Source organism: Odocoileus virginianus, chromosome 8 (assembly GCF_023699985.2).
Source record: "Odocoileus virginianus isolate 20LAN1187 ecotype Illinois chromosome 8, Ovbor_1.2, whole genome shotgun sequence".
Lineage (NCBI taxonomy): Eukaryota > Metazoa > Chordata > Mammalia > Artiodactyla > Cervidae > Odocoileus > Odocoileus virginianus.
Window position 1 is genome coordinate 77,272,793 of NC_069681.1, and position 24,832 is coordinate 77,297,624.

General features: G+C 38.6%; 1 protein-coding gene across 4 annotated transcripts in view; it reads left to right on the forward strand.

Moving 5' to 3' along the window:
• Window positions 1-24,832, forward strand: part of FRY (FRY microtubule binding protein) — a 321,997-nt gene that overhangs the window by 156,963 nt on the left and 140,202 nt on the right. For all 4 annotated transcript variants that reach the window (XM_070471761.1, XM_070471762.1, XM_070471763.1 and 1 more), the window contains 8 exons: window positions 8,900-9,039; window positions 12,666-12,756; window positions 12,985-13,064; window positions 13,182-13,262; window positions 18,105-18,273; window positions 20,842-20,934; window positions 21,030-21,128; window positions 23,166-23,267. In XM_070471761.1, the coding sequence (XP_070327862.1) occupies window positions 8,900-9,039; window positions 12,666-12,756; window positions 12,985-13,064; window positions 13,182-13,262; window positions 18,105-18,273; window positions 20,842-20,934; window positions 21,030-21,128; window positions 23,166-23,267 (855 nt within the window). The remainder of the gene's footprint in view (window positions 1-8,899; window positions 9,040-12,665; window positions 12,757-12,984; window positions 13,065-13,181; window positions 13,263-18,104; window positions 18,274-20,841; window positions 20,935-21,029; window positions 21,129-23,165; window positions 23,268-24,832) is intronic.

A 24,832-nucleotide genomic window follows, 5' to 3' on the forward strand; every position in this document is an offset into this window, starting at 1 on the left:
GGGATTCTCCAGGCAAGAATACTAGAGTGGGTTGCCATTTTCTTCTCCAGGGATCAAACCCATGTCTCCTGCATTTCCTGCCTTATTAGGAGGATTCTTTACCACTAGCACCACCTAGGGAACTTGTAACACATCTATCTGTATTTAAAGGCACTTCTGGAGTGAACCTATAGTGAGATAGTCACTGAGAACTTTCAAATAAGGCACATAAGATTATCTTCTGATTGTAAAATCATCAGTTTATGTGTGAACCAGGAGAGAACCAACCCACAAAATCTGTCTCATTTGAAAGAGATAACATGACTCCCAGGCCAGAAGGAAACTTAACTGGAGTTGGTTCCCCTGTGGGTTCAGTGGAAAAAAAAAAAGTCAGCCAAATCACCTTTGAAAGCGCTGGTGTACTGTTTTACCAGCAAATGATAAGAATTGTGGTTCTATGGCAAGGCCATGAATGTATCAAGCTCCCTTAGCATTTTGATATCAAAGGTCCAAATTCTGTAATTCCCCTTACTCCAATTCCAGGCAGAAGGATGTTAACCTAAATTCACACAGAGGTCCATCTATGGAAGAAGAACATGCTAGGGATGCCTTCTTGGTGCTACAGACTCCACTGAAGGAGCCTGATGGGTTCCTTCCTTCCATCGAAGGAACTGAAAGGTTCCCAGTTCCTGCTGATGAAAAACTCCTATGTGAATGAGAATTAATAGACACACAAGATTTTCAGCAGCACTCTGAAAACATATACTGCCACTAACTTATTTTAAATGTAGAAATTAACTCAGCTCTTGAAAGGAAAATAACTGAAAAACTGTCCTGGTAATAAAGTTCTTTATTTTAGCAAACATTTATTGAGTGTGTGTGTGTGTACGTGTACATGTACACACATACACACAAAACCTTGTGTGAGACAGAGATGTAAGATGTGGTCCCTGCATTCACGGTAGGAAGGAATCTGACTGGGGAAGACCTTGATGCCAATTGGAAGGACCTCACCATCTACATGTCAGTAGCTGAAAGATCAAAGTAGAGACTTGATGTTAAAGCCCATGGGAACAGTGTCCATGACTAGGGAGATCCTTCAAGTTTGGAGGCATTTTGGGAGTTGGGGCATTGATAATGACTTGAGGCAAAAAGGGCCGTAACTAAAAGGGAGGCAGAGAAGTAGAAAGAAAGGATGATTATAAGCAACAAGAATCAATATTGATTGAGAAAAGGAGAAACAAAAAGTTCCTATAGTTTTCAACGATGGTTTGGAGTCATTTCCATTCTATTTAACAAACTTCGAGTGCCTGAAGCATGCCAGCATCTGTGCAAGGTGCTGAGTCTACAAAGCAGTAAGGGAGTTTCTACCCTCCAGGAATTCTCAGTTCCAGGAGGAAGACAGATACCTGGACAAGTAGTGCTACAATGTAAATAGAAGGTATGGTTCAAGTGCCGTGGAACTCAGGTAAGGGAGCAGCTAAGGATTCTAGAGGATGAGACAGAGGATGAGATGGTTGGATGGCATCACCGACTCAATGGACAGGAGTTAAGCAAGCTCTGGGAGTTGGTGAGGGACAGGGAAGCCTGGTGTGCTGCACGCCATGGGGTTGCAAAGAATCGGACACGACTAAGCAACTGAACTGATTGAAGGATTTTAGAGGATGAGGTGGTTGGATGGCATCCCTGAATCAATGGACATGAGTTTGAGCAAACTCGGGGAGATGGTGAAGGACAGGAAAGTTAGGTGTGCTCCCATTCACGGGGTTGCAAAGAATCAGACACTACTGAGTGACTGAACAACAACAAAGGATGCTAGAAAGAAGGGCGGGTACGTTATAGTACTGTGGCGAGAGCAGAATCAGGTTTCAGGAATAAAGTGAAGCAGGAAGGGTAAGCAGCAGCAGTACGTGGTGGGCCAATGAAGCAGTCAGCCAGAAGAGGGCCCAGTCTTTGTGTGGGTCAGAGAGGGGAGAGCGGAGTCAAATGAGGGCTTTGTGTGTCTACAGAACCCTCTTCTGCCACATGTAGTACAAGAGCTTAAGGCTATACCTTTCTACCAAGCCTATGTCCATTTTTTTTTTTTTTACAAATTGTTTCCTGTGTACAGGATTATAATTTGATTTCAGTATTCACTGCAGTGCACTCAGTTTAGCTTCCGTCTGTCACCATAAAGGTGACCCCATGTACCCTTTCTCCTGTCCACCACCTCTTCCCCGTGGTGACCACTTCTCTGCTCTCGGTATCTCTGTGCTCATTTTTGTTGGGTTTGCTCATTGATTTGTGTGTGTGTTTGTTCTTCATTTACCTTTGGGCTCAACACCCTTTTTCAGGATGGTTGAGGTTTCTGAGAATCAGACATGACTTCTGATAATTGTTTTTTTTTCAACAGATTGTTTCTGGTTCCAGAACAGTTACTATCTCAGGGTCCTTTCCCATTCACTTTAGTGTGAGCTGTGCCTGCAGTGAACTCAAGGAGTCTGGAGTTGCCATTTTTCTTGTTTGGAGCTGATGTAGGACACGCGTTGCTCAGAAGCATCTCCGGGAGGCTCTGTGTTCACGTCTGCTGAGATCCAGAAAAGTTGGCTTAGTTCAGGAATGCAAGCTAAACAAAAAGGTTCCAATGGATACCTTGATAGTTTGTGCTTGAGTATGAGATAGGTGGGTCTTTGTTTTTCTGCACTGTGGTTGTCCTGGGTGCCCATGGGGCATTGATTCCAGGGCCTCTGGCCTACCTGAATGCCGAATCTGCAGAAACTCAAGTTTCTTATGTAAAGTGGCATAGCATTTGCATATAACGTACACACATCCTCCCATATACTTTGAATCATCTCTAGATTACTTATGATATGTATTAGAATGTAAATGATACATAAATAGTTATAAATAGGATTCATATCATTGCCAGAGAGTGACAAATTGAAGTTTTGCTTTTTGGAACTTCTGGAATTTTTTTCCAAATATTTTTGAACTGTGGTTGGTGGAATCTGTGGATCCAGAGGGCCGAGTCTATACCTAAAAGCAACATTTATCCGCTCTGATTAAATCTGTCATCAACTTCAGTCATTAACTTAGCCTATGATCTTATCAAAATCAAAATATTTTATGTCTGAGCTTCAGTTTCAATATTTGGAAATGAAGAGGGGAAAAACGAAATAGGCATGTTTGAAGGTCTGTTGTGAGCTCCGCACTTTATAGTTTCTCCTTTAGTCTCCATAAAAGCCCAGTAGAGAAGGATTAGATCCCATTTAGCGCTTCAAAGAAATGGCAACATGGCCAAGCTCATGCAGCCTATAAAGGGCAGAGCTGTAACTTGAATCCAAAACCGTATGATCTTCCAGTACACTAATGAAATTACGAAAATTCAGCTCATGAAGCTCAGTCTTCACATAGGCTGCTTTGAGTAGCTGCAGCTGTTTACAGTTCATTGTGACCTGTTCTCCACTGGTGTCATCTCTATAAGTTCCAGATAAGTTGCTCAAACATTCTCATTAACTGCTCTTGGGATTTTCTTCTAGATGGTATATGTTTATGTCCTTTTGTGGCATTTAAAATGCCATCTATGAACAGGAAACACATGGTAACATAAATCTCTTACAAATCTATAATAGAACTAAATAACGTCTTACCATCTTGGGTAACAATAATTTTCCTGCAGAATAAGGCAGATGAAATTCTAGTGCTTCAACATTGAGTCTCATGCTGCAGCTCAGTGAAAATCTTATTTTGAATGTAAAAGTGAAAAGTAAAATACATAAGCAATTGAAAGTAAAAACAAATTGGCTGGCCTTGGATTCACGTTAGTGTTATTCAGTGTTTCTTAAATTATTCTCCAGTGGAAGGTGGACCAGAAAGTGGACAAAGGTGTTAAAATTAAATAATGGAGATCTTTTCCTAATTTGCAAGAAAACATATTTAACAAATAGATTTTTACACTTTTAAGTTTTATAATAAATTATTCTTAAGCATTTGGTGTCTGTCATTACTCATTGAAATACTTTAATCTAGCAACAGTATGAAATGTGATAGAGTAAAAAAGAAATTGCATCTGAATTGCTTTCATAGATCAATATGTTGTGGTATCACATAGAGAGAACCCTACCCCCCAGGCACTTGGCCACCTCAACTAGTTTGAGAAATTAAACCATAAATGAAGTTACTTTAAAATTATTTATTAAATGCACCACTCATGAGTAGTCAGCCTTATAACTGTAAAATACAGAATGACTCCACTGAGTAATTATTCATACATCTATGTGTGAAGTTTCCTTCTTTGCATTCAGTGAGTATAATAAAATGCTTATGAAAAATTAATGTCATAGCTACAGCATAATGGACAGTCTCTTTTAGCCTATTTATATATAAAATGCCAAAGTAAACATTAAGAAAACATTTGCAAAGTACATTTAGTATTCTCCTGTATCCCCCCACCCCCAAAAGAAAACACCAGTATGAAATACTTCTGTGATTCTGTGCACTTCAGGTCCTCAAGCTGCCCAGTACCTAGCTCATCTGTGATGGAAGAATATGATCATTTAAACGCAACAAGAACATCTTTGTAAATGTTCCTCCCCTTTCACAGCGACACAGAGCTAGAATTCATCTCACCATTGGCTCGGCTTCCTGTAAATGAAGGAGCTAAGTAACCAAGAAGCCAGCTAGACCTTACTCCCTTCCTGAGCTTTGAGGGCCAGGTCTTTGCGAATTCCACCCTTCCTTCCTGACAGCCTGAACTCAAAAGGGCAGTAACAGAGAGATGGAAAAAACACACACAGCCACCCCATGCTGACCTTTCATCTCTTCTAAGACAGTCTCAGTGTACTTGCCATGGAAAGTATGCTCAACAGATATAATACCAAGAATGGCTTTAGGAAGGCTTTTTAAGGCATAGAAAAAATTATTACAGCTGAGGTTTGAAGAACATTGTTGACATTCTCTAAGGGGAATGTGAATGTGAAAGTATTAGTCGCTCAGTTGTGTCTGATTCTGAGACCCCATGGACTGTAGCCCGCCAGGCTCCTCTATTCATGGGATTCTCCAGGCAAGAAGACTGGAGTGGTTAGCCATTCCCTTCTCCAGGGGAGTGTGGGTTACACCTAAGAGAAGTAACTGAATGCTCTACCTGGAGAGATTTGAGAGTCAGACACAGATTTATATCACCTTGATGGGTCTGAAGTAAGTAAAGGAGCTTGTATATATCCCACCCCATGTTTTTTTAAATCAGTGTTTAATTTTAGAGTAGTTTTGGGTTTACAGAAAAGTTGCAAAGATAGCACAGACGGTTGTCATATTCCCCACACCCAGTTTTTGCTATTGACCTCTTACGTTATCAAGGTATATTTGTCATAACTAAGAAACCCAGCATCAGCACAATATTATGGACTAAACTCTGCATTTGTGTTTCATCTGTTTTTCCCTAATGTGTGTCTTCTGTTCCAGGTTACCATTGAGGATACCACATTCCATTTAGTTATTGTGTCTCCTTAGCATTTCATCCAAATTTGCAAAAGTATTCTTAAATTATTGAAATATATTGGTAGCTACTTTAAGATTTTATTACAGATTCAGTAATTAAGATGGAATTAACCCATGGTCAGGGACTCTGAATTCTGAACCCTTTACCCCTGTGGGAGGAACCCCCTCTGTTTTGTTGTTGTTGAGTCACTAAGTCGTATCCAACTCTTTTGTGACCCCGTGGACTGTAGCCCACCAGGCTCCTCTGTCTATGGGATTTTCCAGGCAAGAATACTGGAGTGGGTTGCCATTTCCTTCTCCAGGGGAATCTTCCCAACCCAGAGATCAAACCCTGGTCTTCTGCATTATAGGCAGATTCTTTACCACTGAGCCACAAGGGAAGTCAATTCATTTACCAATTCAAAACATTTTAGATGATGGTAACTTGAGGAAAATATCCTTCTGATGCTCGGGTAACTTTAGAGAAAACAAGTAAATTACCCCCTTGACACACTGCAGTTGGCTTTCCTCCAAAAATTTTCTGCCGTTTTATCCACAGGAAGAGCAGGAAAATTTGTTATGACTGTGGATGTTACAGTATTGGAGGGTGGGGGTAGCGGGTAGCTCTTTAAAAAAAACAAAAACAACAAAAAAACCAGATATTTTAAAATTACAAAAACCTATAAGGGTGACTCGGTTCACTAGGCAGGCTGAAAGCAATAGCCTGTTTATTTTTTTTATGTTATTATATTAACCCATAACTAAAGATAATGTACAATGTTGAATTATATACATATAACCATAATTATAAGAGAGAGAGCATGAAATAAGCTGTCAAGAAATAGGATCTGAGGAATATGGCATCATTGCCTTGTTCAGTCTTAGGGCCTGCTTTAAAGGTGACAGTGGAAAGTCTTGGTGTCATGAAACATTGAGCTTTCATTGCTCCAGTTGCCTGCTTTATAAAAGAAGTTAAGTCTCGCCTGCTTAACTACAGAAATATTTTAGGTTAACTAAGGTTTTCCATTTCTGCTGCCACCTCCCCAGCTCAGGCCCTGGGTACTGTGTGCCTGGGGCTATTGCAGGATTATCCTTATTCTGTTCAAGCATGTGTGTGTGTGTGTGTGTGTATTCTCTTGACTGCCTTTGGTCCAGCCTGCATGCCACTGCTAGATTAAACCTCCCCAAACACCATTTTTATGAGCTAGGTATTCTACTCAGCAACTTTTCGGAGCTTCTCAATTTCTAGAGAAGAAAACCGAAGTGTCTGCCTACAGTGCGGGAGACCTGGGTTCAATCCCTGGGTCGGGAATGTCTCCTGGAGAAGGAAATGGCAACCCACTCCAGTATTCTTGCCTGAAAAATCACGTGGACAGAGAAGCCTGTTAGGCTACAGTCCATGAGGTTGCAAAGAGTCGGACACAACTGAGCGACTTCACTTTCACTTCCAAGTACCTTTTTTGATTTAGTTCCAGCTTAAAATCATCGACTTTGTTTCCCTCCACTCTGGTGTGCCAGAATCCCTACACCAGTCAGATGTTTCTTCTTTCAGTTCCTTCAAAACCTTCATTAATCATATAATCGTTATCAACAATCAACTATTTTGTACCTTCACAACCATAGGATTTCCTGCTTAGGCTCCTTGCTTAGTTTCTTTTTTGACTATCATTTTAAATTTCTACCCTTTTTTAAAAAGGTCCAGATAAAATCCTACCTTCATTTCTCTTAAACTCCCATCCATCCTCTTCCTCCGGTGATCTCTTTCCTGAGAACTCCTGATTTTAATATGCACTCTTAATATGTTAGTATATTTCCTCCTGGTCTTATGTTCTATGCCTGCATACTTATACAGTGAAAGAAAAGTGAAAGTGTTAGTCGCTCAGTCATATCTGACTCTGTGACCCCATATACTGTAGCCCACCAGGTTTCTCTGTGGATTGAATTTCCCAGCAAGAATACTGAAGTGGGTCACCACTCACTTTTCCAGGGGACCTTCCCACCCAGGGATCAAGCCCAGGTCTCCTGCATTGGCAGGTAGATTCTTTACTGTTTGAGCCGCCAGAGAAGCCCTGTACTTATATAGGTTCTTTCACTCTTTTTTCACTTAACATATCCTGAACATTTCACAACATCAAGTATTTTTGAAGCAAGATTGTTAATGGTTTCATAGAGAGTCTACATCAAATTCCACTTTGGATTAAGGTATTTACATATAGTTGGACATTTGTTTCCATTTTTTTGTTTTAAGTAAGGCTGTCATAAAAATTTTTACTCATCTCTAATTATGTTCTTGAGAGAAATGCCTAAGAGTAGACTTATTAAGGATGATTTTATTAGGTTCTTGATAAGTATTTCTAAATTACCTTCCAGATGTCATGCCAGTTTTTTTCTTCTGTCTGTAGTGTATGAACATGTTCATCTTATCACTGTCTCATCAGCTCTAGGTTTTATGATTTGCCTGTACTGTTTGTTAATTAAGTAATTAAGACCTAACTCATTGTAGTTTGACATGTTCCAGTTATAAGGCCTTCATCAGAGAGATGTTTTGCAAATATTTTCTCCCAGTCTATGGCCAGTCCTTTCATCACTTAACAATATCCATCTAAAAGCATAAACTTTTGATTTTGGTGATTTTTAGTAGGTCTAATTCTCATGAACCCTGCTTTTGGTTTGGTCCCTAAGAAATCCTTGCCTACCCTAAAGTGGCAAGGATTTTCTCCTATATTTTCTTCTGGAGTTTTATAGTTTTAGGTGTTACACTCAGGTCTATGATCCATTTTGAGATCATTTTTGCATATGAGATATGGATTGAGTCTCATTTTGGGGACGATATTTAGTAAAAGATCGGGAATCTTTCCAAAATAAGGAAAGTAGAATAACTCATCTATCAAAAGCATGTTTGTTTTTTGAAGAAGAGGGGAGATGTTTGCCTTTAATACAGGATATATTATTGCTGCTCACTTATTGAGTCTAATTTGAGGCATACTTCATATTGTATATGATTGTTTATTGGCAGAAAACCATGTATTGTATTATTAAGTTATTTGGGGAGCAGACTTGTTTATTTCACCTAAACCATTAGTATAATTATATTAATTAATGTATTTATTTGTATAACAAGCATTTTTGAGGATCTAAGAAGTACAAGGCACTGTACTTCTTAGATGGTATGGGAAAATAATTTCTTTACGGTCCATGCAATTAACATCTGATTTCTAGAATGAAAGGGAGTCAAAGTAATTAACTTTCTTAAGCCACAAAGTTATTATTATATGAAGAGCATCTGTCAACAGTAAGAAACTTGGGTTCTTGGGAATGCATGTACTAAAAAGACTATTAAGGAGAGGAGTGTGATGAATAAGAATATTTTGTAGTGCCTATGGTTTGGAGTTATTTGTGAAATAAAAAGTTTCCTAGTAATTGGCAGTGCCACCCAAGCTTTTTAATCACCTGCTTTTCTCTGCAGGTCATCAGTTCAATGAGCTCCCTTTCTGAATATTGCCTGCCTTCCATTCTACGTACATTATTTGACTGGTATAAAAGGCAAAATGGCATTGAGGATGAATCACATGAGTACAGACCAAGAACCAGCAATAAATCCAAAAGGTACATTTCTTTCATATAAGGATTATGAGGATTATTCTTTCTCTCTCTCTTTCTTTTTTCCTAAGAAACAAATCTGAGTGGGAGTTGGGAAGGCCACTAGACCTTCTGACCTCTTTACACTTGATCCTGGGCTTCAGGGGCCCCTTTTCTAGCAGGTGGCACCTTTGGAATGTTAGTTGCTTCGAGCTGCTGCAGGTTGAAATGGTTCCATGATTTTATTTTGCCAGTGGTGGGGGCAAGGTGTCAAGGACCCCTGGTAACCCTCTTGCCTGCTTCTTTCCTGGGCTCTCTCTCCCCTGGTGTACAGTTAAAGGCAGGAAGCCTGCAGCAGGCCCTGCAGGACATTGCCTAGATATTTGGATTCGCTTCGTAACCTTGGATGCCCAGGGTACTGCAGTGGGAAGGTCAGTGGATTGGACAGTAGGGATAGTCCCAGAACTGCCACCAATTAGCCATGAGACTCTGGGCAACTCCCCATTTGTCTGAACCTCAGCCTCTTCATGGGCAAAAGTGGGAAGTCAGATCACCCCATCTCTAGCTTCCCTTCCAGCTGAGATTTGCCCATTTGTTCTGTGGTTTCCTTCTCTTGTGGATTCTAGAAGTAGAACTTGCTGCTACTTGTGCTGTTCAGCCATAAAACTTAAGACGCTTGGTTGATCTGCCCAATGAATGTATGTCCCCCGGAGTTCTAGGTGAATATATATAATTTTGTGTGTTTGAAATCAACCTAATAAAGCAAGGTAGCAAATAAAGTTTAATACATTTACCTTTCTTTTAAAAATGGGAGATTATTTTAGAAGCACAGATTTTTCCACGTGGCCTATACATTTTTTAATGCTTTTAAAGATAATATAATGGAAATTAATCATTCAGAAAATCAGATATTAACTACTACTTGTGAGTGATTTATCCTTCTCATGTTTCTTGATACTCCAGTACTTAAAAATATGTAAACTCTTGAAATGGAAGACCTGTTATTTTACCAAATTACATGTCATCTGAACTTGTAATTTCATTTTGCAATATGCTTGAGTTTTATGCAAGATTTATTTACTTATTTTGTTTTGAGGAGAGATTAATAACTTTTGTATACTGAATAATTATTCTAGCTGAAGAAGGATTTTTTTAAATGGAGATAATTCAGATACTATAAAACGCACCCTTTTAAAGTGTGTGATTCAGTGCTTTTATTCACAAGGTTGTATAGCCATCACCACTGTCTCATTCAAGAATATTTTTATTCTTGAATAAAAAAAGAAACCCATACCAATGAACAGTTTCTCATAAATACTTTTTAATGTATCAAATTTAAAGGTAGAATTTCAATTCTGTGTCTGAAAATGATTCAGTCTGTATGATTAATAAGTTCATCCACTTATTAATTTAGTATTTTCCCCGTATAACAAGACAGCTTATTAATAGATACTAAAACTTTCTGGGGGTAGAAAGTGGGACAATTTGAATGAGCTTAATTCAGTTAGTTTTAGTTTTTTTCAGAATTGAGTTACTAAAACTAGATTTTTCATAAACTGATTTCTGTATGGATTGAAAATAGTTGGTTTTTAGATTGTGTTACTGATTATTTCCAGATCAGAGTAATTGCCAAGATCAAATACAGAATTGGTACAGTGAAATTCAATTCAGTTGCATTTTAGTTAGCATTTGGAAGCTTAAAATAAGAGAGAGAATACGTGTTTTGGAGAAAACCAAAAGAATGAGGGTCTCTAGAACATGAGGTAGCTAACAGTGGGGTTTTTCTTACTAGAAACAAGAAAAGAAGAACTTTAGGAAGAAGCATAAGCAACTGAAAACACTCAAATGTGATGGAGGTGTATTTGGGTTATGATCTCTAAGATTGTGTATGATTTCTAAGATTAGTATAATATCAACATTTAGACTGCCAAATAAATTTGTCAGATGCCTCTGGCTCCTGGCAGAGAGACCTCAAACCAGCAACAACGTGAATTCATTATTGGAAACGTATGTCTTTCTTTTATTTGAAAGCATAAATTGACTGATCAAATAAAATTGAAGCAGGAGTTTAATTTTCTTTTCTACCCCCTTTTTTTTTTTTTTTTTTTTGCTACTTTCTCAAGGTCCTCTGGCCCGTTTTGAAGACCCCAGTAGCCCTCCCCTCTCCATGTCTGCTGGCCGTCTCTGAGAGTTTGCCTTCCCTTTGGTCTACAGACTTCTTGTTTCTCTTCTCCATGATGTAATCTCTAGGTTAGACTTGCAGACGCCCTCTGTTTAACGCAGCTCCATATGTTTTCCTCTCCTTCCTTCATCTGGCAGCAACACTTTCTAATCCTGGTGGGTCTTGAAGGGCTCCAGGTAGATGATTTGGTCCATCGCTCTCCCTCCTGGCAGGACTGTTTGTTAATGATCCTAAAGAATGAGCTGCTACCTAGTTCATTCATTTCCCCTTGCAAGTTAAAACTGCAGCCTCCTTTGTTGACCTGCTCTTTCACCTAGCAAGCTTAACTCTAACAGGACGCTCTCAAGGCTGCAGAACTCCTCCAAAGTTCTTTTTTTTTTAATCTTTTATATGCTTTCTTCTCATTCTTTCTGGACTGAAGAGAAAAACGTTCCATATTTAAAAGTCTTTATTTTGAAAATATCTGCCTGACAAATCCAAATCCATCATCCTTTCTCATGAGTTTTATTTAATATACAGTACTGAGCAGTTGTGTGTTTGGGAGACTCTACTAAATACTTACACATTTTAATACTCAAGCAAACCTTACTATAATGACTGTTATTATTTCCATTTTGTAAATGGAAAAATTACTGGTAAGTGGAAGAGCCGTAATTTTCACCCAGGACTGTTCCACACCAAAACCAATGCTCTTAGCTACTGTTCTTTGCTAAGGAGCTTGGCAGTCACTTCATTTGTTCAGTTCCAAATTAGCCCTCAGTCAGTTCATTAGAGAAGCAGGAAATGAAGGGAGGGAGGTAAAAACTCACACTTCTGTCCTCCTGACGGTGCTTATCCTGCTCCCTAACTTTTGATGAGTTCAGATGACTCTCCTTTGCCCCTTCTACCTCTTCTTCCATCTGCTCTTTGATCTTTCTCTCTTCCACCACCGCTTGAGATCGTTTTTCTTCCTCTCATTAATCTCAAGTGGCTAAAGGTCAAGAGAAAGGACCGGGAAGGTGAGGGGAACAAAATTTAATAGTGATCCTTCTCCACCCACTACAGTCCTACTCCCATTGGTAATCATACTATTTCTTTCCATTGTTTTGATCTTTTCACAAGATCCTCTAAGTGTCTACCTTTAGCATGGGAGCCCTGGGTCATGTTTGTTTCTATCTTCAAGATGATAGGATTCATAGATTGAAAGGTACCTTAGGAAAGTCCACAAGATGAAATTGTAGGTTCCCAAATGGTGACTCAAGTTGACTTGGTTGAACATTTAAAATATGATGTCAGTTACTCTGATCCACAGTATGTCCACCGCACCACACTTATTGTAGGAATAACTTCAGTGTGTATTTATCACTGCAGTCTTGTCATAACAAAATTGGTTTGCAGCCCATTGGGGATGAATCCTAGATTTTTGATTAATTATATCACTTGGAGAATGTTTTTAGTGCCTATTTAATGTGAATGTTTTAAATTTTTACAGTGATGAACAGCAGCGAGATTATTTAATGGAAAGACGGGACCTTGCCATTGATTTTATTTTTTCTTTAGTATTAATAGAAGTTTTGAAACAGGTAGGTCATCAATTTAATGTTACCTTTAGATAAGATTTATTTATCTAATAGCAACTTATATTTTTAAGTTCTCAGTTTATTAAATTGTTCATGAATTTCAAATACCATGTCATATGAACTATATTGCTTGATGGCTAAAGGCTGTGTATAGTCCGTTGGAAGTACTCTTTATTGATTTGATCTTTAATATTCCCTTCCAAGCTAAGAGCCATCTTTTCTCTTTTCCAGATTCCACTTCATCCAGTAATAGACAGTTTAATACATGATGTTATTAACTTGGCTTTCAAGCACTTTAAGTACAAAGAAGGGTAAAGTAATTTTCTTTCCTTCAAATTTTGAAGAAGTCGGGTGCTTAAACGAAATCGAGTTTGCTCTTTTTAGATGACCAGAGGGATTCCTCACTTGTCTAATTGTATCTTGTCTAGGTACCTTGGTCCTAACACTGGCAATATGCACATTGTGGCAGACCTGTATGCAGAAGTCATTGGTGTATTGGCACAAGCTAAGTAAGTGAACCTCAGAATCCTTCACCATAAGAACATGAGTATGCCATCCATTCCTACTCCCAGAAAGGGGGAGGGTGTGAACTTACAAGAAACTTAGGGTTTATTTTTGCTGTGTGTGTCCCGTCGCTGAACCTCACTAGAGGCAAGCACCACGTCTTCTTCCAATTTTCTTTCTCTGTTACCTTTTTCACTTGGCAATTGGGCCTGATACTACCAAGAGTCCATGAGTTTCAGACTACTGCATCCAAGAAGGAAATGGCCTAACCAAAGTACTTTTCTTCCTGCTCAATTTTTCAAAGAAGTTTATCAGTTTTAAAAGTCTTGTTTTCTATATTCCATGAGTGGGTGGTTATGGTATAGCATCCGTGAGTGGGAAAATTCCATTCTAGAATGTCCCTTTACTATAGACCTTACTTAATTCAGCTGAGCTAAAAATGTCCCAGACTGTGTCATGGAAACAAGTTGGAAAATTCTCATTGCTAAATTTATCTGGCCCCATAACACTATTTAGCAGGCTAGAACAAAATGGTATTAGACTATTAGCAATAAAATACTTCTTCCAAAAGTGATGTCACACCCTGTTCACCCATCTTCATCTTATTCAACCCGGAGGCAAATCGGGCAAGATCTGAATGCCTAGGTTAGGCCAAGTGAGCCAGAAACTTAATGTGAATCCAAGCCAAGAGACCAGCTTGAAACAACAGTGATGCCCTGATCTTTGTGAAATGCAATCCTCAGAAAGATTTTTATCTTCAAGAGATGGAATTTCCTAACTTAGCAGCATGGAAACACTCAATTTATCAAAAAACAAAAGTTTTTTAAAAGCACTTACTCAGCAACTTTAGCTAGCTAAACGGTAGAAATAACTCAGGAAACAGACCCTAAAAACTACTTGACATGACTTATTTAATCTAACCCTGTTTGTCTGTTCATCTTGACTACCTATTCTTTTCTAACACACAAAAGATCAGCATTAGATGAAAGAGAGGCGGGTACACTGATGCAATGAGAAATTTCAGTCTCAAAATCTGACAGCAATAGAGAGGAAAGAAACTGACCCAAGACTACATAAGAACTAAACAGTAGAGTTACCTGGAGCTTTTTGCATGAGAATATATATTGTACTTTTATTATATAGCCCATTGTACTAATTCTAGCTCATGAGTCATGAAAAAATGTATAATGCATTTTGGAGAGATTTCTATTACAATTAAATAATGAAAGTACTGGCTTTTTGAAGGGATAAGTTACAGTTATCTGGCAAATTAACTCATATGTCTCTACCTCATACCTAGAAAAGATCAGAAAAATGAGTTGTTAATATGTATTTTGGCCGCTTTGTCAAATCCTGAAAATCTCATCATATTCCTTTGTAATTATCCCAGCATAACTTTTATACAATCATTTGGAGTTTAATATGCCAAAAATGACTTCTTGTGTTTTTCTTAGTTTTTGTGAACTTCACCTAACAATATCGGTTATTATAGAAGGACTTTCCTTAGCTACATAGATTTTCAATTGAGAATGAATTGAGAGATGTCAGATGTCATAATTAAAACAACATTTTAAGGTTGGAGGAATTTCCACATTAGGTCAGATTTATGATCCACTAAGGCACTGTTTCTTGCCAATAGTGACTTTTTCAATTTTCATGATGTCAGTATTTGTCTCAGTTCTGTAATAGTAGGCTATAACAAATGCCTCAATTTGGATAATTGTCCAGTACTTTCTAGTCACAAGAAAATGCTTTCCCCAATAGGTTCTTGCAGTAATTGCAGTAATATATAATAATCACAGTGATAAATTCTCAACTGGTCAGTATAGAGTTAACCTTTATTGATTGATGGTACACTCTTAAATGGGTGTCATACTACAAATTATCATGTTACATTCTTCTCATTAGTATACCAGAACCATTTCTTTATTGTTGCCTTAGAAAATTACTGCTTCCTTTGTTCTCGGTGGGGGGAAAAAAAGGATGTATGCTTATCTGATACAGGATGGTTATCTTTCTTAAAAAAATAAACTTGAGTAATGTAACAACTTTAATTTTAGATTTTATATCTAGATCCCAGTGGTAATGTATACAAAATATTTTCTTCATTCTGACTTTAGTTATTAATGCTTAGTTTGGTCTTTAAGTTTTAGCAGAAATACTATTTTTACTCTTACTAGTGATAATGTACTTAATTCCTATCATTAACGGAAGAAATTTTTTTGCTATTAAGTGATATTCACCCAGGGCCTTAGCACTTTCAAAGTTAAAGTTAAAATTAGATTTTTTTAAGGTAAGTTTTAGGGGTTAAAGTCTGGTATATTCATTTAAATAGTGATGTTTGTTTTTAAGATTCATAATTTCAAAATTCTTCTCTCTTTATGTGATATAATTTTAATGTATATATTTTATATTCTCACTTTAATAATATAAATATTGTACATTCTATACATTTTAAAGCAGGAGACTGAATAGTTTTTTAGTTACTCTATTTACTAAAGAATATCGGACACTAAAGGCATGGTTATTGAAAAGAAATTTATTTTTCCCTAAAATTATTTTAAGGGAAAATAATTTTTAAGTATGAGTAGGTTTTTAGATTATTTTTATTTTAAAATAATATGTTTATGTCATTTAGAACTTTTTAAAACATAGCCATACTTATTTTTAAATGAAAAACAGACATTTAGCCACTAACTTGTGAGAATGTTGAAATAATAACATATACAAATAACCTGCCTTTCCCTACCTCTCCTTGTTTTAGTCCTGGATTAGACAAGGAAAGCATGCTTTCTGAGTATCATGTGATCTTTAAAACTGTATAGCTCTAACCTATAAAGTTACCTTTTCCTTTTAAAGTCTCTCATTTCAAAATTAAAACCATAGATTTTTTTTTTTTTTTTTTTTACTGTTTGGAAGTAGCTTGAATTAAAAAAAATAGAATAGAATTCTTAAAAAGTCTAGTTTGAACCTGTGAAATTTTATAATCTTGATTGGAAATGTCACTTCTGTCTCTTTGCCATGATGTTTCTTCTTCCTGTCCTTCATCTGTGCCTGGTTAAAGACCTCTGCTCACCCTTCACCCCAACATAAATCCCCTCTAATGTATTCTTTGATTATCCAGATGATAAGAGCCCCTTCATTCTCCAGTGCCTGCCCTCAGCCTCTTTAGGTGTATTATTCACATAAAGGGCAGTGTGAAATACGATGTGTGTGAAGAATAATCTTGGTTGGGGCATTTCACCTTCCTGAAGGACCAGAAAGATCCATGAAAAATCTCAGGAACTTGCTAACATACCTCAAATAATAGTAATGGTTATTATTATTTTTGAAATTATTATTATTTACATGGCTCATGGTCAGTGCTACATTGTTTTATCTTCCCAATTAAACTGCACATTGTTCTACATAGGGTGGGGACTACATTTCACAGCTCATGACTGTCAAAGGCAGCAGCAGAATAGTGGACATTTCTGGATTTCACATCAGAAGATCTGTATTTGAGTCTCATCTTTGTCACACTGATCTTCTGATCTGTTTCTTCATAAAATGGAAATGCATTCACTACTTATTTGCTCCTCCATTGCCTTCTTAAAATCTTTTTTACTCTACACAGCAGACATAAAGAAAAATCCACAAATTGTTTTGAAAATATGATTTTAAAAAACTCTTACCAAATGTAACATCCTGCACTCAAGCCAGGAACAAGAAAATGGCCAATTCTCATGAAGCCCCTTCCACCCAACTTGCCAGATATATACCCCTTGCGCTGCCTGTTGGTGAAACTTTGTCCGTATATTTACTTTATACGTCCTAAAATTTCTGCTCTGAGGTGTTGAGAGTTGTTGTTGCAAACTTCTGGGATTCTGTTAATTGTCCTTCAACTTTTATAAACATAACCACCCTTTCTGATAATGTCTTGTTCCTAAGTGATCCTATGTGGAAGCTCAGGGTGATAGACTCAGGAAATGGAATGCAGTGAATCTTAGAACACTTCCCTTGTTTTTCCTTTTTTTAAACTAATAGTCAAACCAGCCATCTCAGATATAGCTTGGATAACTTGTTTGTTTGTGTTCCTTTACGCTTCGGCACTTTGACAATCTGCTACTTTTCCACCCTCTTAGAATCTATTCTTTCTTTAAACTTTTTATGATAATGTTGTTGTTGTGATTAATGTTATTAATATTATCTTACTTTCAAACTATATAAATACCCTAAGTTCCTTGGGGATCGTCTCTTTTTAGTTGTAAAATCCCATACATGTATTAGAGAGCTTAGTCATCTTTTAGAAATGATTTGAAATTTTCCATTACTAGATTTTTCCTTCAACCTAAAAATATTTTTCTCAATGATCATTAACCTAAAACTGTAAAAGAAACAACAACAGAAAACTTTGTAAATGGATGTAGAAATATGACTTGGCATTACTTGCTGTCGTTGTCAGAAATACCTGGCCTACTATAATATATTATTGCTCATCTGTTCACAATTGGATACTTCAGGCCCTTGGGGTCTGTAAGCACCCAGGAAATTGCTAAGCCAGAGGAAATGGAGCTTTTCATCACGCTCAATTTAAGAGCTAGAGCATTTTGAAGTGCTCTAAATAACCTTGCATCTTCTCCCTAGCTTGAAGGAGACGTTGAGCATCTGGTAGAGTAAGAGAAGAAACAAGATTGGACTCTTACCAAATCCCCAATAACAAGACTTTTACAAAATGCCTGTCATTGTCCTTCAGCTGATGGGAACCTGTCCCCATCAGTTGCGCTGTCACTCCTGGATGTCGGAGGCCTGCATTTCCCTCACATTCCTCCCCATCATTTGACAGATTCCTCCTGTCCTCTTCTTAGATTCCCTGCTGTAAAGAAGAAATTTATGGCAGAGCTCAAAGAATTACGGCACAAAGAGCAGAGCCCATATATCGTTCAAAGCATCATCAGCTTGATAATGGGGATGAAGTTCTTTCGAATTAAGATGTATCCAGTGGAGGACTTTGAGGCCTCTCTTCAGTTTATGCAGGTACTGTCTTGGGTGGGAACTTGTGCATCTTCCCTCCTCAGAGTGACTGACCTGAAATGTGAGAACCCATTCACTAAAGTCCTACTTTTTTTTCTCAATAATTCATGTGCTTATTCGCTTAGTAGTGTCCAACTCCCTGTGACCCTTTGGACTGCAGCCCACCAGGCTCTTCTATCCATGGGATTTTTTGGGCAAGAATACTGGGGTGGGTTGCCATTTCCTCCTCCAGGGGCTATTCCCCAACCAGGGATTGAACCCATGTCGCTTGTGTTTCCTGCATTCCCAGCGAGTGGGTTTCATAACCTAGTAATAGAATTTCAGGCATATAATTTCGTTTTTAAACTCATATCATCTTTGGAGTACGTGTACAGTGGAATTTTATTTGTTGGTTTATTTTTCTTTTTTTCACTCATTGGTTGCATATTATTCTGTTAATAAAATATGGCTTTATTTTTTACTTTTTAAGATCGATAGTATCGAGTTGGCAATGTTAACATTTCTAGGCATCAGAACTTTAAGTGATGAAATTTATACTTAACTGTAAAACTCAACTAAACCATATAGGTTTAGGTGTCTGTGACACAGTGTTCACCATTTTGTACTAAAGAATTATTGCTAATAAAGATTTCCCAGAGTATACAGCTGTATTAGATTTTATGAAACTTTAGTATCTGAAGGAATTTTTTTTCTAATGGTGCTGTGAATTAGATTTAGTGGGAATCTTAATAAAGAGTTTCAATACCGGGGTTATGAATGAAGGTTGTTCCACTTCATACCTGTTAGGATGGCTATAAGCAGAAAGACAGATGACAGCAAGTTACTTGTTGGTGAGGTTGTAGAGAAAAGATAACCCTCATACACTGCTGGTGGGAATGTAAAATAGACAAGCAGCTTTTGAAAACAGTTTGGCAATTCCCCAAATATTTAAATCTAGAATCATCAATCCAGTAATTCCAATTCTAGGTATGTATCCAAGAGAAATGAAAATGTATGCCCACACAAAATCTTGAATGTAAGTGTTCATAGAAGCATTATTCCTAATAGCCAATATCCAGGAGAGGCAAACCCATAGAGATGGGAAGTAGGTTAGTTGTGTTGGGCTGGAGGAGGCAGCTGTGCTTAGGGAAGGCTGGGCTTCTGGCTCACGGGTGCTAAGTTTCTTTCTGTGATAATGAAAAGGTTCTACATTTGGCTGTGATGAAAGATGTACAGTTGTGAATATACTAAAAGCTATCCAGTTGTACACTTTATAAGAGTGAATTGCATGGCATGTGAACTGTATTCAATAAAGCTGTTTTAAAAAAGAAGAATATAGGCCCATATCAAACTTGTGGAATTCAAGCTTCAGTGCTTATCAGTTCTGTGACCTTGTACAAGTCACAAGTTAACTCCTCCCAGCTTCACTTGCCTTGTCTGCAGAGTGGTAACAGTGACACTCACTTTGGAAGGTGGTTCTGGGCATTCTTGGACTCAGTAAATAATATTTTTCTGTCTCGTGCTAATGATTCGTGTGTATGTGTACATGCATGACAATTTGAAATGATATTTACATAAGTATTTAAAATAATATAGGAAAAGGACCATAATTCTGGGACCCATAATGCCCCATTCTGTATAGGGAAAACAGTCTCAAAGACTTTGCATGTCAGCAATGCCTGTCTTGGACTGAAGTCTTAGTATGATATCATACACTGGGGACTTAAGTAACGATTGCTGCTGATAGTCTCAATGTGGACTGAAAAAAAAGTGGTAATAGTTGATACACATATTAACCTGTCATCAGAAGTACCTGTAGCCTTGGATTCCTCCATGAAAGCTACATCTGGAAAAGACCACAGTAAGTTATGACCCAAAAGGTCGGAAAGGGGAAGGGGGCTGGCAGAATTCTAAATAGGCCGACTCTTCTAATAAATTATTCCCCAGGCAACCAAAATCACCCTTTGGGGTCAGGAGTCCATGGGCAAAGACATCCTTGCTGGAGGAATGCTTCCAAATGTTTTCTTATCCCAGGTGGGGAAGGGAAGCAATTCAGACTTGCTCGTGAAACTATCTGAACAATAAACACCTAAAATGTCAGGGCTAACAAGTAAACATCTTTGTGCCCCAGGTTGTCAGGGCCTAAAACAAGTTGAATGTCTCTGCCTCTCTCCCCATGTTTACCTTCTCTGGGGATCTGTATTTGTGGGTTATTCAAGGACCCAGGGCCCCCACACATACACATAGTAGCTAGTCAACAGAAATCTGTTGGAAATAAATGAATGAACCAACCAGTAAGTCAGTGGATGAACACCTTACTGGTTATTGATGCTTTGTCCTTTCAGCATCCTGATTTTGGGATAGAAATTAGGGGGAGAGTGAGAAAACCAGCCCTGTAAAATGTCATTGGAGGCTATTGTGAACTTAAATATAAATGCTGGACTCCAGTGATTTTTTTTTAATAGATTATTGTGTATGCGATGTTATTGAGTGTTACTAAATTAAGATCTGTTGACTTAAATTTGTTTACCTGCAATTTTCTGTGCACATTTCAATCTTTCTCCCTCCATTGACTCTTTTTCTGCTTCTCAGGAATGTGCACATTACTTTCTCGAGGTCAAAGACAAAGATATCAAACATGCCTTGGCTGGGCTGTTTGTTGAAATTCTTGTCCCAGTGGCTGCTGTAAGTTACATTTTCATTTTAAAGAATCTCTTCAAATTGGATTAGAGAATCAGCAATTTCATTAAGTATAATATGAACACTCATCTCTGTTTCAGGCTGTTAAAAATGAAGTTAATGTTCCCTGCCTCAGAAACTTCGTTGAAAGCCTGTATGATACCACGCTGGAACTTTCTTCTCGAAAGAAGCATTCCTTGGTTAGTAACTATGAGAATATTAAAAACACAAAACTGCAGTGACCCAAATTCCTAGGCTGAAGTCTGTTTGAGAGTCATGAGAGTTCCGCAGATAGGAGAATTACCTACAGCTCCCTCAAAAAGCGCTAAGTCATGTCTGACTCTTGTGATTCAGTGAACTGTAGCTTGCCAGGTTCCTCTGTCCATGGGATTCTCAAAAAAAGTCAGCATTTCAGAATTTGGAGCTGGTACCTAATATTAAACATTGATTGAATCGTGATAACCGGAGGGAATTATGTTACCTCAAGGACCCTACTAGTCCTAAAGATTCTGCTGTTTATGGTCAAGGATTGGTTTAACTTAATTTTTATTTTAATTTGTACTTTTTCCAATCTGAAAGCTAAAGATGCTAACAAAAGTTTCTCTTCTCAAGCCTCAGGAACTTTCACTGGCTAATTCCTATCCTGACTTTCAGAATCAAAATGGAACCAGACCAGGAAAGGGAGTTAGAACACAAAGAGTTGCCCATGAGAAAGATTCTCTGAAGGCTGAGAGAACAGTCTTGGGGAATGCTTTTGTGCTGAAAAGCAGCATAGAAGCTTTTTAAATTACATCACCCTTTTTCCTCCATTGTCCATCTCCACTGTCCTCAGAAACACTTGCAAAATGCCCACTTCTGCATGACACCCGTTGGGTCTGGAAGTGTTACAAAGTCCAGGGTGGTGAATAAAGCTCTGGTTTCGAGTTGGAAGGTAGTAGACCAGCTGGACCTGCGATGGTGTAGAGGAAGCTGGTTGCTTAGGGTGCTGACTTCTAGTACTGTTTATGTTAAAGTATGAACATTACCACCATTATCTGAGCAAGTACTCAGAGTTGCTTTGCTGGAACTGGTGACAGATTTGTTCATTTGTCTACATTCTGTGGTCTCTGTGACTGCTTGTATTTTGTTTTTTAAATTACCAGCTGTAATTAGAGTTGTACCCAATGACAGTGGTAGTTCAACATCACTTTAAAACTAAGTTAATTTTAAAAAAAAAGCAAGTTAATGGAATGTTAAGCACTGAATCTCACTGTGGCAATAGATTTTTGCTAATTCAAGTTAATAGATGAACCAGTTATATTTTTGTTTAAATCTTCACTAACCCTTGTTTTCGGGGGAACCGTTAAGGTGTATACTATCTGGTTCAGCAAAATGGTGGTGTGTTCTACATGTATACTGTAAAAGCCACCCACCAGCTTTTCTGTCTTCTCCAGTTGCTGTGGGAAACCTGCCCAGTCAAGCAGGAAAACCACAGTAGCACCTCTGTTTATTCGGTCGTAAGCAAATTCCTCCTGCGGTTAAATTTGTCTTGGTGGAGTTTACCAGGGCAATAACATTTCTTTTAGGAATCTTCCTTAATTACAGGAAGATTGCATGCAAAAGAAAATATATACACCTACCTCTAAGACAGGGACAAACTAGTAGATGTTTATGAGCAACCAGTAACATTTTTCAAATCAGTGTGCCTTCCTCCTTTTTTTTCCAGAGGATTGAGAGTGATCTATGATTGTTTTTAAAATTCATAAGGGAAGACTAAATCAGTGAATCAGATTTCTATTTATGATCCATGAAACTCACTCTACCCTGTACATTGTTGTTTCTGTTTAGTCACTAAGTCATGTCAGACTCTGCAACCCTGTGGACTATAGCCTGCCAGGCTCCTCTGTCCGTGGGAACTTCCAGGCAAAAATACTGGAGTGCTTGCCATTTCCTTCTCCAAGAGATCTTCCTGACCCAGGGATCGAACCCACCTCTCCTGCATTGGGCGGCAGATTCTTTACCACTGAGCCACCCGGGAAGCCCAACCCTATACACAGCTCTAGAATATCCCATGTCCATCCTTCTCAGAAACACTTGCAAAATGCCCACCTCTGCGCGGCACCCGTTGGGTGTGGGTGTTACAGAGTCTGGCCTGTACAGCACACGGGGAGATGGGTGGATGGACGCTGGTTCCATGAGCCTGTGTTTCCTGAGAGGTTGCAGTTCCGTCGTCCTGTGACCTCCCCTTCTCTCCTCAGGCCTTGTACCCACTGGTGACCTGTCTGCTCTGCGTCAGCCAGAAGCAGCTGTTCCTCAACAGGTGGCACGTTTTCCTCAACAACTGCTTATCCAACCTTAAAGTGAGTATTTGTCAGCTCGAAAAACTCTCTTATGAAAACATGAGTCTGAGGCTGGTGTGTGCTCCTGAGAGTGACTCCTGAGGTTTGCGGGGGAAATGATCCTAGACTATTGGGATAATGAAAAAAGTATTAATGAGCGTTTTCCTTTTTAAATATAGTCCATTTTAGAAGGTGATTGGGGATAAGAGAAATCATGTCAAATTTGAGGGGGGAAATCTTTTACATTTTTTAAAAAATGTTGATTTTCTTATTGAAGTACAGTTGATTTACAGTGTTGTAAAATCTTATCTAATAAGGATCACTCGAAAGGTAGAATTAAATGCCCCTTTATATGCATCTATGTGTGCTCAGTTGTGTCAACTCTTTGTGACCCCATGGACTGTAACCTGCCAGGCTCCTCTGTCCATGGAATCTCCCAGGCAAGAATACTGGAGGGTTCAGGATGGAGGAGACACATATATACCTATGGCCAATTCATATTGATGTATGGCAAAAACTATCACAATACTGTAAAGTAATTATCCTCCAATTAAAATAAATAAATTTTAAAAAAAGAATACTAGAACAGGTTGCCATTTCCTTCTCCAGAGGATCTACCTGACCCATCTACCTGAGGATCGAACCCTCATCTCTCACATCTCCTGTATTGGCAGGCAAATTATTTACCACTAGTGCCTCCTGAGAAGCTCATATGCACCTGTGGTCAGGCTTTAAATGACTGAAAAAAGAGGAGGTCACACGTCACAGACAGAAGCAGGTGAAATGCTTTCAGAAGCTCACCCCGTCCTCCTCCAGTCACCCTCTGACTCATTCCAGGCTAGGAAAACATTAGGTTGGCCAAAAAGTTCGTTTGGAGTTTCTGTAAAATGTTGTGGAAAAATCTGAATGAACTTTTGGGTCAGCCCGTTATTTGCGGAGGGGTTTGCGGGGGAACGTTTATTCTGTGGGAGGATTGAACTACTAACAGAAAGCACTTATTTCCTGTCCCTGTTATTTGTGATTATTTGAAGATACTCTGTTCAAGCCACATGACATTCAATTATTAGTCCTAGGCGCTCACTGAGCCACAGCTGTTCAGGTGCTGGGTGATGTGAGGAACCAGGGCATGGTCCCTGAAACCGAGGCATGCGTGTTCAGCTGCCCAGTTGTGTCTGACTCTCTGCGGCCCCACGGACTATGTGCCCACCAGGCTTCTCTGTCCATGGGATTCCCCAGGCAAGAATACTGGAGTGGGTCGCTGTGCCCTCACCCAAGGGATCTCTTCCACCCAGGGATTGAACCCAAGTCTCCTGCATTAACTGGAGAAGGAAATGGCAGCCCACTCCAGCATTCTTGCCTGGAGAATCCCATGGATAGAGGAGCCTGGTGGGCTACAGTCCGTGAGGTCGCCCAGAGTCGGACACAACAGAGCGATTTAGCAGCAGCAGCAGCTCCTGCATTGGCAGGCAGGTTCTTTACTACTGAGTCACCTGGGAAGACCTTGAAACCGAGGAATTTAGAGTTAAAACAACCATAATGATTAGCATTTAAATTGTCTTAAAACTTGAACATGGTGAGCAGATTTT